We start from the raw sequence: 16,003 nt of genomic DNA, 5'->3' as shown, positions 1-16,003 counted from the left end.
CCCTGCTGCTCTTCCTCCTTCCTCTCCAAAAAGGCAAAAAAGAACCAAATGTCGTACTTCCCTGGTGGTACAGTGGTTGAGAATCCGCCTGCCAATGCAGGGGACACGGGTTCGAGCCCTGGGCCGGGAAGATCCCACATGCCGTGGAGCAACTAAGCCCGTGCGCCACAACTACCGAGCCTGCGCTGTAGAGCCCACGAGCCACAACTACTGAGCCCGCGTGCCACAACTACTGAAGCCCGCACGCCTAGAGCCCGTGCTCCGCAATGAGAAGCCACCGCAATGAGAAGCCCGCGCACTGCAATGAAGAGTGGCCCCCACTCGCCGCAACTAGAGAAAGCCCGTGTGCAGCAGCAAAGACCCAACACAGCCAAATATAAATAAATAAAATAAATAAATTTATATAAAAAATAAAAAAAGAACCAAATGTCACAGCTTTCCTTATGGGTGCATCTCTCAAGAATGTTCTCCATGCCAGGAACCACGGGCGGGCTAGAACAGGCCCTGCATGAACTTATTGGCCACTTTGGCCAACACCACCACTACACCGTGGAGAATTCTCGGGGTCCATCAGGCTCTGCCCATGTCTCCTCGGCATGGTGTTGGGGTGCCTCAAAGAACATGCAAATATCACCCCCCTAGGTCTGAGTCAAGACAGTCTTGACCTTGGAGTGGCACTCCCTGTGACTCCTCCCTGGCACCGATTCTATTCCACTTCAACCAGGGAACCAAGCCTGCTGCCCTGCCTGACATCATCACCTCGGCCTCCTTGTTCATTCCCCAAAGCCTAAAAGCTGGCTCTGCTCTCCTCCTAGCCCCGAGATCCAGCCCTGAAGATGCAGAGAAACTTGCCAAAACTCTTGGAAAAAAACCGAAAGTGACTAAATGCATAGCTATCTCCCCAGTCAGGGCTGGCCTTCCCAGGGTCAGCTGCCTCCACCACTTCCCGACCCAGCCAGGGGAGAGCCGAACAGAGCCTGCGGGAGGAGTGGGTGGCAGAGTGGGACAAGGCCCTCTGGAGAGTCAGAAAGCATCCTGCCACGGGCACCGGCAGATCTGCAAGCCCATGGTGGGTGAGAGGACTACACGAGCTGGTGCTGCTGGAAGTCGGGGTGGCGGCAGGGGGAATGTTCTGTCTGCATGCTTTGCACGCCCACAAATACTCAGCTGCCCAAGAATACTCACCTTGTCGTTAGAGGAATGCGAACAGGAAGGGCCTCTGGTCAGGCCAGAGATGTGTTTCCAGCTTCCTCATCAGCCTTAATAGCACCCCAGCAGGCAGGGCAAGAGCAGCAAGCAGCTCCTTCCACGGGGAGACTGAGGGGTGAGGGGTGGGTGTCGGGAGCCAGCGAGGGCCCTGTGGGAGAGCACCTGGGAAGCAAGACCCAGGATGCTCCCACGGCCAGCCCAGCGGGGGGCTGCCTCTGTCCCAGAGATGCTGGGCACGGACCAAAGGAGGGAAATGGCTTGACAGCCCGAGATCTCGGTCAGAGGCCATCTTCAAGGCCAGTCGGGTTTGCCCAACCTGAGGGTCTAACCTTCCCCTGCCCCTAGCCAGATGGACGGGCGACTCCTTCTCTCCACGTGAGACCTCGGCAGAAGCCTCCCTGCATTCTGACCCCATGAATCTGTTCTGAGGACGAGCGTGGCAGCAGTATGCAAACTCTTTGGGCTCCTCAGAGAAAAGGCACCGTGGACCTGTGAAGAATTCTTCCCATGCTCATTCTCAGAGCTAGGCTGGGTCTGCCCTGAGCCTCAGCGGCTCTCCTGAGCCTTTGGCCCCTGTCACCACGCAGAAGCCGGCTTCCTGAGGCAGGAGGGTCACCTCACCAGCTAGGAAGGGCTCTTCGGCTGGGCTGGGGGCTCTCTTTTCCCTGTCACTCAGGGCCTACCTGCCAGGCTTGGCAGCAGCTGAATTCACTGGTAAACTTGGGGAAAAGAGGGAGGGTACTGGATCAAACCCGCAGTGCTGAGGGGAGATGTCAATTTACTTCCACCTAATAACTCTGCAGGATCAGCAGGAGAACACACACGTTCATTACCAAGTCTAATTAGGCGGGCAGACAAGTGGCATTAATCATTTTTGACTGTACCTGGGATTCGAGCCCCTCTTACTCGAATAAGTAATTTTCTGAATAATCAGAAAATTTCATGCTCTGATGAATAGGGGGAAAAAAATTAAACCCACATTTAATCCTTTCACTTTCATCTTTTGAAAATACAGGAAGCAGGGAGGAGAGGAAACAGAATAACAGCTTGGGGAGCTCAAATGGCCTCTGCCAAAGCATTCCAGGTCCTTTCTCTGTCTTCCCTTGTCCCCCCGCAACCCACTCCACTAGGACGTTCCCCAAGAAAAAAACCCCAATCAGAGCCAGGGGCAGGGGAGGGATGGGGGATTCCACCATCTCTAACAAGAAAACATCTATTTCAGGGCTTAATTTTCCTAACCTCCAAAGCCAAACATGGGCCTGAATTAATGAAAATACTTCAAGTCAGATACTTCAGTGCTACCTAGTATCCTGGACAAATAAAACACTTTCCAAGTGCCCAAGGTTCCCGGGTCTGCCACAGGGAGACTCAATGTCCATGTCCCCGTAACCTCTCCTACAAAGAACCCATGACAGGGCGTGGGTTTGTAGGAGCCTGTGGCTGCCACATGCGTGGGTCCAGTCTGTGCAGAGAGGTGGGTTAAGCTCAACCATTGATGCAGCGACGAGACAGAGCTAGAAAGGCTGGACAAGGGGCTCTGTGAGATACCAGCCTCGCTCACCAAGAAGGTCCCTGTCCCCATCCCTGCAGGCTCCATGGCAAACACCTCATACTCACACCATAATTCAAGTCTATCACAGGAGGGGAAGGTCAGGATGATGAACCCCTGGGTCCCCCTTCCACCCTATAATCCCAATCACGTAACACTTCACAGCTCTGATCGGCACCCTCGAAAGAGGACTGACTCCACTAGCAACATGCAAGGCATGTCTAAGCATCCTGCCCTGAATGTTGAGTTGGACTTAGCTTTCCCCATTTTCCAGACCATTCCTTGATCCAGGATGGCTAACATACCCACCAAAATGTGATGAAAAGTAAAAGGTCAACTCCATGTGCCTTCTACAGAAGAAAGGGTCCACAACTTGTAAGGGACATTCCCTGAGAACAAAGCCAAAGGGCAGCCTGTGAGAGTTTTAAGGGTTGTTTGCTATTGACCGTTCCCTCCTGGAAGGCTGGAAATGGGCTCTCACTGCTGCAACTGCCTCCATCCCAAGACACACACACACACACACACACACACACACACACACACACACACACACACACAAATTCATACAATCTACCTCTCTCTCCCCCTCCCAATCCCCACTGGATTTCCTTCTCTATCTAACAAACATGACTTCTTTAATCCTGGAAATGAATATTAACTTTGAACTTTTCCTGTTCGCAAATCCAGCATTAACCAGAGCTCAGTTACAGACCTTGAAGTAGCGGTAAGCTTAAGGTAGAGGGATTTTCACTAAAAAGGCAGGCAGACAGTGGGAAGACAGTTTTCTAAAAGCTTCCCTTATTAAAAGCCCATTTTGCCAACACGGCTCCCACCCAGTGTCAGCCTCCTGCTCAGACAGATGTCATTTATATACCCGCTGCCCTTCTGCTTGTTTCCAAGAGCAGGGAGATTTAATGGTAAAAACAGGCGACCACCCTCATCAACCACTACTTACTGAGACTGTGCTGTGCTGGGGGCAAGTGGTACAAAGACAAGGCGCCTGGGTCTTCGTGACCTCTAAGCCACGGGCACCCTGTGAGGATGCCTGTCAGCCCCAGCAGGCAGGAGCGGCATTGCGAGAGGACGATTAGTGCCCACACTGCCTGGGGTGCTCAAGGCACCTTCTTTCCCACTCAGCTCAGCAACCAAGCAGAGGTGGAAAACTGTACTCACTGCTTGGAAAGGTGATCCTAAAGAAGTGTCAGGAGCCCAAATTGTTACAGCTGTTTGATGAGAGGGGATAATAACACTCATATTGCATTAAACATTTATATTGCCTTCTGCCAGGCACTGTTCTAAGCCCTTTCCATACATTAATTCATTTAATTCTCACATTAACACGATCGTGAAGGTAATGTTATCATCCCCATTATTATTTTTTTTTGGGGGGGTGGGGAGCGAGGCTAGGCTTGTGGGATCTTAGTTCCCCGACCAGGGATCGAACCCATTTCCCCTGCAGTGGAAGCGCAGAGTCCTAACCACTGGCCCGCCAGGGAATTCCCGATCATCCCCACTTTTTAAAACAAGGAAGCAGAACACAGAGGTGCCCAGGGTAACACAGAGACCAAGACGCAGAGTCAGGATTCAAACCTACGTCTCTGGTTCCAGGCCGTTCGCTTAGGCACTGCAGAGTATTGCCTTTCAAAAGTCATGTTTTTGACCCTTGCTTTTCGAAACAAAGATAAAACAAACCAACCCCACCATGGAATTAGAACTTCAACTGAAAGAAAGATGATTGGTGAGTTTGGCGGGCTGTGTCTCTACCTGCCAGCCATCAGAACATTTCTCAACTGTTCCCATCCAGCCACAGGTCCACAGTTAAATATTAATAACAACAAACAGAGGCTCCTCTCTATAGCCCCTTGATTCCAACTCTGCTCCCTCTCTGGTGTTCAGACATCCCTGGTTGGTATTAACCCACCTGGCCGGGGACCACCAAGTCACACACAAAGTCAGAGGACATGCCCGTGCACCTGGTGCTTCCGGCCACCAGAAACTATCTAATGTGAAGCGGGCATAAATTCATTTAATCATGGAGAAACACGCATATTCACATACAAAGACACACACGGACACCGTTATCAACAACACCCCCCCCCAAATCATAAAACTATAGGCCAAATAGTCCCCCAATGTCTTTTTCGCTCTTGCTTGCAAAATTTTTTTTTTCCCGCGTGGCGCGTCATGCGGGATCTTAGTTCCCCAACCAGGAATCGAACCCATTCCCCCTGCAGTGGAAGCTCGGAGTCCTGACCACTGGACGGCCAGGGAATTCCCCCAATGTCTTAATACAAACTAGAATTCCAATGAAGCGGCTTTCCCAGGATTCCGGCACATTAAAACCCATTACAACGAGGATACTGCCTCTCCCTGTGTTGACGGGGTTGGTGGATGCAGTAAAGCACCCCAGGACCCTTGAGAGGGCAAAAGCTGCCAACACATCTGTGGGAAAGTTGCATTTGATTCTACTGAAGGTCAGGGACATTTGCCAAGTGACAGCAGCCCTTCCACCCACGTCACACACCTCTATATCTTTTGCCCTTCCCTTTTTAATTAGCACCCGAATTGAGTTCAGGTGGTGGAGGGAGCAGCACCCACTTTCCCCTCCAATCTTCCTCTTCCACTTGACCCTGGCTTAGAGTCTGAGCTCTCCTTCCCCGAAGCCAGCTGCAGTGGGAGGCACACTGCACAGCCTTGGCTGTGGACCACAGAGAGAGGCAAGGTCGGGTTTTCCTGATGTGGAGGTAATTGCTGCTGTACAGTGCTGGAGCTGGGTGGGAGATGTGGGGCTGTTGTCATGCGGGAAGAGGCTTTGCTGAAAGATGCAAGCCACAAGCCATTTCCAGGGATGCTTTCTAGAGGTTGTGCCATTGTCTGTGCTTTGTGCTTCAGATATTTAAACTATCTGTATAAACACATAAACACATGGGTATGGATATCCTCTGCCAAAAATGGTAACAGCAAATATGGGGTGGGGTGGGGTGGGGGGTAGGAAGAGGACATCTTTAAAGAAATACACACACCTAACTGTCGGAAGAGAAAAATAATAAACCCTCAAGAAGACCGCAAATTTGCTCAGAAAATCTATACACTGGATGCCCTGTGTTTCAGTCAGGCTTTGAGAAGAGTCTGGCTCAGGAGGAGACTGGAGGGACCTGAGAACTCTGGGGAGGAAGGGACAGGGCAGGTAGTTGGGTCATTTTTGAGCATGATGACTGGTGCAGTGACCTAGGAGGAGGAGGAGGCAGGGCACAGCCAAACATCAGAGCAGAGTCCAGAGGTCTGAGGGGCCAGAGGTGGAAGGCAGGAGAGGGCACAGATTCAGGGTCACCTCAGGCTCTTTCAACCTCATAGCCCGTTTCCATCCAAAGCCTAACCAGATCTCCTCCCTATCTCAACAGGTCGCCCTGGAGGAGGGGTGTACCACAGGCAGGCATGTACCATGGGCCTGTACCATAGGCAGACACATAAGTCATTTTGCCACTACCCTAATAAGCACGGGTCAAATGGTCACCTCAATACCAGCCTTACAACCCACTCACAAGAACCTACAACAAAAGCAAGAAGGTGCATGGGAGACTAGGCAATGACCTGGTAGCTTCAGGTATCGACCCCAATCTACGTGTGTGTGTTTGTGTGTGTACGTATGTGTCTGGGGAGGAGCGAGGCGTGCACCTGTCAGGGGAAGAGGTATTTGTTAAAGACCGCATAAGCATACCTGGGCAGTAGGCAGTCACTAAAGGATACCGGGCAGGGGACTAAGGCGCAGAGCGTCTCTCCAGGACTTACCTATCTCAGTTAAAGTCGAGGTCTCCCCTGGAGCCAGAGAGGGCAGTGCCCCCTCTCTGCCTGCCTCAGTCCCCTCGCAGTTGCTCGCCCGTGGACTGCGGTCTTCCCGTGCGCCCCTCCCCACCCTGCCCTCACACTCACTAGCGCAGCGCAGCGCCTGACGCAGCACCTCTCGTCCGCACAGGTCACACCAGCCCCAGCCGCTCCGCAGCTCCAGTTCGGTGAAGCAGTGGCCCTCGCCTCGCTCCGCCGGGACGCGGGGATCCTGCGGCTGCTCGAAGATGCTCCGCACGTCTCGGGGCCGGGGCGCTCCAGGCCGCCGCCGCAGTCTCTGCTGCAGACCAGGCCGGAGCGCGCGAGCGGGTCGGGAAGCCCGAGGCTGTGGCTCCAAGTGCCCCCGGGCAGCCCTTCTGGCACCGCGTCCCTCGTGCGCCCCGGGCGCAGTGGAGAGGGGCGCGGGGGCGCAGCGGCGCGAGGACCGGCCCGGGGGCGGCGGTGGCGGCGGCGGCGGCTTGGGGCCGCTCAGGCTCTGTAGATAGCGCGGCGGTTCTGGGTCCAAGAGTAGAAGGTACGGGCGCTGCCCGATGGCCGGGGACGCCATGGCCATGCCTGGCTAGCGGCTGCGGCGGCGGCGGCAGCTCTCGGCGTCGGCGCTGCTCCCGAGTCCGCCTCGAGAGAAGGGAGGCCCCAGACCAGCGCGCCTTTAAAGGGACCGCAGCCTGCAGGGCGGGGCGGGGGCGGGGGCGGGGAGACTTCGGAGAGGCAGGAAGGAAGACCCGAAGGAACAACCGACCCGACCAAGTGGCAGGGGTGGCGGCGGGGGGCGTCTGAGCGAGTGTGGATTTAGGGGAGTCTTCAGGAAGCTGGGGCAGCTGAAGGATTGCGTATGGGAAAGGCTCTATACAGGACAACTCAGAAGAGGCATTCTGTTGGGGGTCACCTGCCTTCAGCCCTGCCTCCTTCCCTCTCCCATCATTTCCCCCAACACCAGATCCCCCGCATCCCGCACCCCAACACGCCCAGAGGAGGGATCGGGCCGGAGGGAAGGCTTTAGGAGCTAGCTGAGGATGGGGTCTAGAGAGGTTTCCACCGGCTGAGTGTCCGCCCGCCACCCTCCCGGTTTTCACGCCGACCGGAGGGATTTGTTCCCCTGCTCTTCCCCTCTCCGCCGTCCACCGTCCCCTTGCGCGCAGAGCCAGGTGTGGGTAGGGGATGCCCGGCTCCGGCTCGCGGGCCCGCAGCGGCTCAGAATCCCGTTGGCGCGGAGGGACGCGCGGCGGGGAACGCTTGCCGCGCTGACGGCGAGAAGCCGCCTCCGCGACGCGCAAGGCTGTCCGCGCGCCACTTTCACTCTGGTTGGATTTCCCCTCTCTCAGCAGCCCTGTCGGGTAGGATAGTCCTTTCCCGGAAGACTGGAGTTATAGTGGTCCTGGGTCCTAGATTCTGAGAACGCTCCAGCGCGCCTGGGTTGGGAGAGCTTTTCTTCCTAAGTCAAACCCGCCTCTCCCCATAGCTGTTCTAGTCATTAATGTGGAAATACAACCACCATCACCACCCCCGACCGCAAAAGCCCTATTTTGTATCCGGTATGGACAGCTCACCTGTGGGGCCCAAAGAGAGATCCCCATCTATCAGTTCCAGATCCAGCGTAACCTGGATCTGGAAGCTTCATAACCTCCCCCCTCCTCTCGAGTTTAATGTTCTGCTGTCACCGCCTTGAAAGCCTTAATAATTTTTGAACAAAAGGCCAGCATTTTCTTTTAGCACTGGGTCCCACGCATTGCGTAACCCGTCCTGACCATCTCTCATAGATGGGGAAAGGGGACTGCTGGATCTTTGAACCTGTGTGTCCCGTCACAGACCTGCTGTATGACCCTGGACCCTTTCTAGCTTCTACAGTTTCCTTAGCTGTAAATTGGTCTGCGAGTGGGGAGACAGGTAGATGCTTTTCCCATCCTCTCCGGTTCCACCACTCTGATTCAGTGATCACTGCCTGTCCTCTCAAAACTTGGGGTTCAGTTTGGTTGATTTAGCAAGAAGTCACCAGCAAATCAACTTTGGAAATACGCAGCCTAAATTCTAGACCTGAGTTGCTCCCTGCTCTTCCCAGGCCAGAGATGGGTCTCCCCCTAGTGTCTCCTAGGGGAATCTTCACTTTTGCTTTTCGATTTCCCCTTGGAGGTAATTTTTAGGTAATTCCTAAAATTTCAAGAGTCCAGTGGTCAGGGAATTCCAAGCTTGCTTTGGCCCATGGCTTCTCCCTCACGGTGGTGACAATCATGGAATCCTCTGGTCCCCTGGGTCTCACCAGAGGCTGGAGCTTCTCACCTCATGAGGTGGCTTCTGGGTACTTGAGAAGAATGACCCCCAGGAGCCAATAGCACAGTGCTAAGAAGCAGAAGGAGTTGAGATGGGGGAGTGTGAGCCAGAGCCACGCCCTCCGCTCTCCTCCTCCACTTCTCCTCTCCCCTGTCTGAACCTTGCTTTCTCTACATCAGTGGTTTGCGAAAGCCGCCGTGCATCGCAATTACCTGGAGGGCTTGTTAAATCACAGATTACCGGGCTCCACCCCCTGAGTTTCTGAGTCAGTTTGTCTGGAGCTGAGGTTTGAGATTTTGCATTTTTTTCTTTTCCATTATGGTTTATTACAGGATGTTGAATATAGTTCCCTGTGCTATAGAATGGGACCTTGTTGTTTATCCATTCTATATATAATAGTTTGAGATTTTCCATTTTTAACAAGTTCCCAGGCAGTGTTGATGCTGCTGGTCCAAGGACCCCACTACTTTAGATTTGGTGATAAGAGAATGGGCTTCTCTGCTCTTTGCTCCACAGAGCAGGTGAAGTTCAGTGGGACACAACTGAGAAAAACGCAATGGGGTGTTATTCTACAATGCTTTCTGCTGAACGTTGAAAAAGGAAAGCACAGTTTGCCTTTGTGGTCTCTTTTTCCCATCTCTCCCACTTCTTCTGCAAGCACTTTTGTTGCAGAAACCTGTATTGCATATAAATATTTGCTTGTATCCACTCTCTGTTATCCATCCATCTACACAGACTTGAGACTTGTTCGGAGATCACTCCCTCCAACTTTGGGAGAGCAGTGAGCTGGGTGAGGTCCAGGGTGTGGACCAAGCTTGTGCTCTGGTGACAGCTTGGTGTGGCAAGAAGAAGGGACCTGGCAAAGAGTGCATCACTGGAAGGCCAGTTTTGAAATGCCATTTGTGAAATTGCCAACAATCGCCATCTCTGTCCTGCATCCCCCTCCCCCAAGCATGAGTTTGGGCAGCCCAGCCCAGATTCCCAGGAGAGGGAGGCTCATGGGATGAGTGTCTCCTCTGGCCCTGGGAAACTGAGGACCATCTGGAATAGTCAGGCACAAACCCCTTTGCCCAGTTGCCTGAGCTGTACAGAAAAATGCTCTGGTTTTGTTTTCCTGCTCCAGCCCTGATTTGGAGGAGTAATAGGAGCTGCTGTCAGCACTGCAGAGGGGAGGAGATAGAGCAGGGCCAGAGCCCTACATTTGGCTTCTGGGATGGGAATGGAGATGAAAATGGAGATAACATAACTCCATGTAACCAATCCAAAAAGTTTATCAAGTTTATCTTAAGGTTCATCTCCCTGAGCCAAGCAATTGAGGTCGGAGAGGCAGCTGCCTTTTCTGAACCCCAGCAGGAGGCTCTCTGCCTGGAACTTGCCTCTTCTGATGTCATCTTTCCCAGCCCAGTCTCCCTCTTCCCTGAAAGAGCATCCTCTCCCACCCCCCACCCCCACACACACACGCAACCCATTCCTCCTTCATCAGGGAAGAAGTACTAAATAAACTCCAGTCTTATTGTAGGGTTAGGACCTGGGATAATGTCTGATGGTTGAACTTCAGAATTGCTTGGATTAGTCTTTGGTCATGCAGGCCATGGGGTGAGACCACAGCGTCTGCTAAGATACCTCCACTGGGAGTGTTTTCCCCTTGTTAGCAGATCCTCTTGGCTCAGAGCCATTGATTTTTTTCTGTTTGTGACTCACTCCCAGAAGAGTGGGTGTGTTGTTTTTTTTTTTTTGACCAAAGGGAAGGATGATGACAGTGAGTTTGAGTGTGTGGTCAGTGTGTGAGGTCACTTCAGAGGTGGCCCCAGAGGCTGTCGGGTCCCTCATTGGGTGAGTTGTTTCAAGGCTATCCCTTCACCCCCAGGGAGCTTCCCAGTAGGAAGGAAAAGGGGAGGACAGAATGTGGCCTGACCTTCTGAAGGGGAAGTTTCTGGGTTTGTTTGGCTTTGAGGCATTTGAAGTTGCTTGAAATCCCCAAAGAATTTAGGGACCTCCCAGTAATTCTAACAGTACAACTATCTGCATGGGATCAATGGACCTGTCAGGACAGGTTAGGTTATGCTGCAGTAATAAACAACCCTCAAGTCCCAGTGCCTTTAAGCCAGAGACTTCTTTCTCACTCACATTACATGCCCTTTGCCTGTTGGTAGGGAGATTCTGTTCATCAAAATCACTCAGGGACCCAGGCTGATGGAGCAGCTACCACGTTGAATGTTGCCCATCACCAAGCCAGAAGGAAACCGAGAGAGCCCAGAAGCTCCTACGCCAACCAGCATGGAAAAGCTCCAGTCACTTTTGCTCGCAACTCATTGGCCAGAACTAGTTCTATAGCCCACCCTCCACAAGGGGAGCAGGAAGTGCATTCTTTCCGTGTGCTCAGAATGGGGAAAGAGCTGGAAATATTTGACAAACAGCACCATTCTCTGCAGTCTTTGAGGGCACAGAGCAATCATTGATTTAACAAGTAATTACCTAATATCCGCTATATCTCAGGTGCTGTTCTAGGCACTAAAGGTGCAACAGTGAAGTAGCCATGCTCCTGAAGCTTACGTTTAGTGGGAGAGCCAGGTAATAAACATACCAACCTAAGTGTAATAGAGCCTCAGGTCATGCATGCTATGATGACAAACAAAGCACAGTGAGGGATAGAAAGCAACAGGGGCTACTGTATTGGATTGGGGGGTCAGGAAGGACCTCTCTGAGGAGCAGACATTTAAACACAGACCTGAGTGGAGTCAGCCATCTGTCTGTCTGTCTGAGCAAGGGTGGCCCAGGATGAAGGAACAGCAGGCACAACAGCCCCCAGACTCTCCCAAACTTTGTGAACATGAGTTTGCTCCAAATATGTATTCCCAGACCCTCCCTCCAGAGACTGATTCTGTAAGCCTGGATATTGGCCTGTATTTTATGTGAGCTTGATGAATGTGACTCAACAGACCACACTTTGAAAATGGGACCAAGGCAGTGGGTAGTGAGATTGTGTGAGCCCCTTCGTAGACATTTGAAGAAAAACGCTCTTACTCTTGTTAACTGCAGGATGACAGCTCTTTGAGCTTCTTCCTCTCCCGCCTGGGCAGCTTTGGCATATAGAGCTCAGCCCCCCCCAGAAAGTGGGTAATACCTTCCATTGCTAGACTGTGAGCAGAGACTGTGACAAAACATTGTCGGGGAATTAAAATGTTTGCCACCTGCTATGTGTTATACATATTTACTCTAGAAACACACATTGAGTACCTACTGTGTGGCAGGTACTCTCGGCTTGAATGACCTCATCTTCATGGCAACTCTGTGAAGTGGCCAGCATTCCCGTTTTACAGACGAGAAAACTGACGCTCAGAGAAAGCATGTGACTGGCCCCCAAAGGTGTCACAGTCTGGACTGAGATCTGTGATTTTGCCTTTGCACTGCCCAGCGGGTGTGGTAAAAACAGCAGTGTTTAAAATCTCTGATCTCACTTTGTAGGTGCTGTTTGAAGAATCAGCAAAATCTTTCCCCGTTTTCCTCTCTCTATGGAAATCTTGTCCAACTTTCAAAGTCTAGTCTGAATACCAGGCCCTCCATAGAGCCTTCCCACAGTCACCCAGACCTAATTCACTGCCCTTTCTCCCAAGATCCCACAGCAAGTTGCTTGTGCCTTTAGCATCCACACCATCCTAACAGGATTCTCATTTTGTACAAATGTAGTTTGTACATTTTTGCTTCCCTCACTTAGGTCTTGTCAGTCTTTCTGATCCCACTGTGCAGGGCAAATAAGAGGTGCTCATCAAATGTTTAGTGAAATGAACTCAACTGGAGGCTCCCAACCTGTACCTAATACAGAATTTATCTCTTAATATCCCTTCAAGCTATGGCTTCTGTACCCAGGGAGGGGGAGATGAAGGAATTGTCTGGTTCAGGAAGAATAGAAGGCACTCAAAGCCCTGAGGGGGCTGGGTAGAAGTGGGGTGGTGTTGGGAGCTCCATTTAAGGCTCACGCACATCCTCCAAAGTTGCTGGTCACTGTGGGGGATTACCTGTCTTCATGTGCTAGTAACTGGCTAAGGGTGAGGGCTGGTAGGGTACCATCTCTACTTTCAGAGGGTTGGGTTTTGTGTGTCACCCAACACCAGTGCTCCTGTGGGGATCATCTAGGTCCTTGACAGTGCCTGGGGACAAGAAGGGCAAACCAGGGAAGGAATGTGAGCAGGGACATGAGGGCTGCTGGAACGGTGTCAGCATGAAGGGGGGGGGGGGTGGGGCTTGTTTTCCAGCAGTTTAGTGGTGCCTCCTCCATCTGCATTTCAATTATGGAATTTTTCCATACCCAGCTACTCTGCCAGGCATATGATAAGACTGGTTTGTGTGTGTATGTTTCTTCTTTCTGTGTTGGAAAAACTCAGATATTCCAGGCAGATTTGTCAGCAGCTTTTGCCCTCAGCCAGAGGGGAGGCTCCAAGCCACAGCCACGGATGTTCCAGCACTAAGCCATTGCCGTGGCAGGCGGCCATGGACCAGAGCAGTGACAGACCAGTGCGAGCAGAGTGGCCTGGACGACCTCCCGTTAGACGCATGTGTGAGTGCATGCACACAATACGCCTGTCTCTCTTCTGGGCCTCTGTCTTGTTCCTCTTATTTCTGCTCCCCCTCCCTTCCCATTGTCTTTCCCTCTCCATCTCTCTATCTCTCCCTTCCTCTCCATCCTTCCCTCCTTCCGTCCTACCCTCTCTCCTTTCCTCACTCCCAGCTCTTCTCACTCCCTTCTTCTCTCTGTCTCTCTCTCTTTTTCTCTCTCGTGAAGCGTGCAGGGAAAGGATTGATTGCTTCAAGTGGCTGCTGAAATTCTGAGCTTCCAAGGAGAATAAACTGAAGCTATTTCAGGTCACACTAGCCCATTCCTTACCACCTCCCATCGGGGTTGCCTGATTATGGAGATTTTTGTGAGATGAAGGAAGAAGAAGCCAGGAATTCCACCCTTTACAAAATCACTGAAGCAGTTTGGAAGTGAATCCCCGATGACCAGCTGTGGCGATCCTCTGGGGTTGCCCCTGCTGCAGTGAGGAGGCCCCAGAAAGCAAATGGTGGGCCCAGTAGGAGGGAGGGCAGGTCACTATCCCTTAGACCGGCTTCCCTGGCCTCAGTTGTCAGGTTGGGAGGTGGCGCCTGGTCCAGTGTACCACCCACTGCCCACGGGCCTGTACTGGGCATTCACATGTCCTCTGCTGGACACGGCAAACTCTGCCTCAGTATCCTTGAACTTTAGCTTGTGGAAGAATCACTGGGGAAACTCATCAACGATGCAGGTTCCTGGGCCACACCCTTACCAATTGAAATCAAGAGGTGGGTGGGGTCACAGAATCTGGGTTTTGAACCAGAATGCCTGTCTGTAAAGAGGAAACTGCGTAGGGACTTCCCTGGTGGCGCAGTGGTTAAGAATCTGCCTGCCAATGCAGGGGACTCGGGTTCGATTCCTGGGCCAGGAAGATCCCACATGCCACAGAGCAACTAAGCCCATGCACCACAACTACTGAGCCTGTGTGCCACAACTACTGAAGCCTGCGTGCTCTAGGGCCCACGTGCCACAATTACTGAACCCGTGTGCTGCAACTACTGAAGCCCACGCACCTAGAGCCTGTGCTCCTCAACAAGAGAAGCCACTGCAGTGAGAAGCCTGTGCACAGCAATGAAGAGTAGCCCCCGCTCACCACAACTAGAGAAAGCCCGCGTGCAGCAACGAAGACCCAATGCAGCCCAAAAATAAATAAATAAATAATTTAATTTAAAAAAAAGGGGTGGGGGGGAAACTGCGTAGATTCTGAGAGAGATGCAAAAACTATCGCCCTGAGGCTCCAGGGCACGGAAAGAGGCACCAGCCCCTCCAGAGCCACTGCACTTCCCCCCGGGGAGCCCGACGTGCCCCTGCTTCCTTCCAGTTGGGCCCCTTTAAACTGAGCCGGCCCGTGTTTTAGAGCATGCTCACCGTGAATCTGAGTGCTGCGTGGACGCTTCCCAAATGTTTGTGACTGATCTGAGCCACCAACTGAGCCGTTCTGAGACAAGGGCTCCTGTTTCTCCATCCACCCTGCATGGTGGCCTCAGCCCCGGGAGGTGGGGCTGGGAGGGTGTGCAGGGAACCCACGTGGTGTTTCAGGCCCCTTGTGGAAGTACAGAATCTACCCCTACCCGTAACTTTGAAAGATATCATCTCCATTTTACAAATGAGGACCTGAGGCATGGGGTTTCAATCCACACTCCACACGGGCACCCAAGAGTTGTATCTTTAAAATACCAGTTGGACTTCACCTAAAACCTGTTTCTGTGATTCCCTGAGGTAACGCCCAGGTTCCTCCGTGTGGCCCACAAGCAGCTTTTGGGTCTGGCCCCTCCCTTTCCCCAATGACCACTCCCCACTTCAACCTGCTCTCCAGTGACACACACACTTGTGGTTCCTTGCGTGCCTGGGCTGGTGGTGTTCCCACTGCCAGGGGTGCCTTCCGTGCCTTCTCTGCTAGGTAACCCTGCTTACCTGCCAAGACCCCACTCTGGAGCAGCCTGCTCCCCAGGTCCTTCCCTGACCCCCTCCCGGCACCCTGAGCACCCTCCCCTGCGAGGGCGGTGACGCAGACCCACACCTGAGCTGTGCATTCCTATCTCTGAACGCTCCCGTGATACTGAAGTGCCTTTCCCCATCGAGGTAAGCTCCTCAGGGGCAGGCATGGCACCCTAGTCACCCACGTAGTTCTAGCCCCTCGCCCGGGCCCTGGCATACTGCAGGTACCCAGTTCACATGTGAGCAGCTGAACGGGTTCTTCATTTTAAGTGTCATGTTAGGAATCACTACAGAGAACAGAGGTCGTCAGACACCTGAGGACCTTACAAGGTTCTGGAGGAACTGGACAAGGTCATGGGCCTTGGTCCAGTTCCTTGCTCCCTCCTGAGATGGCATCAGAGGCTCTGCAGAACTATGGGTGGGGTGGGGTCACCCATGTCAGTGGCTCTGCAGCATAGGAACAAATTGAAGCTTTCAAGTATGTCTCCTGCTGGGATTTGCTCGTGAGATCATAGAGCCAATGATCACATCATTCCCCAAAAATCTGCAGTTGGATTTCAGGGATCCCCTAGCTCCTTTGCTGAGCTCCACCAAGCATGTGGGGTCCA

General features: G+C 52.7%; 1 protein-coding gene across 2 annotated transcripts in view; it reads right to left on the bottom strand.

Moving 5' to 3' along the window:
* RASSF5 (Ras association domain family member 5) overlaps positions 1 to 7,210 on the bottom strand; it is a 71,653-nt gene extending 64,443 nt beyond the window's left edge. For both annotated transcript variants that reach the window (XM_068541625.1, XM_068541624.1), the window contains exon 1: positions 6,689 to 7,210. In XM_068541625.1, the coding sequence (XP_068397726.1) occupies positions 6,689 to 7,154 (466 nt within the window). In that variant the 5' untranslated portion in view covers positions 7,155 to 7,210. The remainder of the gene's footprint in view (positions 1 to 6,688) is intronic.
* Between the last annotated feature and the right edge of the window lie 8,793 nt (positions 7,211 to 16,003).

This window comes from Eschrichtius robustus, chromosome 3 (genome assembly GCF_028021215.1).
Source record: "Eschrichtius robustus isolate mEscRob2 chromosome 3, mEscRob2.pri, whole genome shotgun sequence".
Classification (NCBI taxonomy): domain Eukaryota; kingdom Metazoa; phylum Chordata; class Mammalia; order Artiodactyla; family Eschrichtiidae; genus Eschrichtius; species Eschrichtius robustus.
The sequence above is the reverse complement of the archived record's forward strand: the minus strand, read 5'-3'. Positions and strand labels throughout refer to the sequence as shown.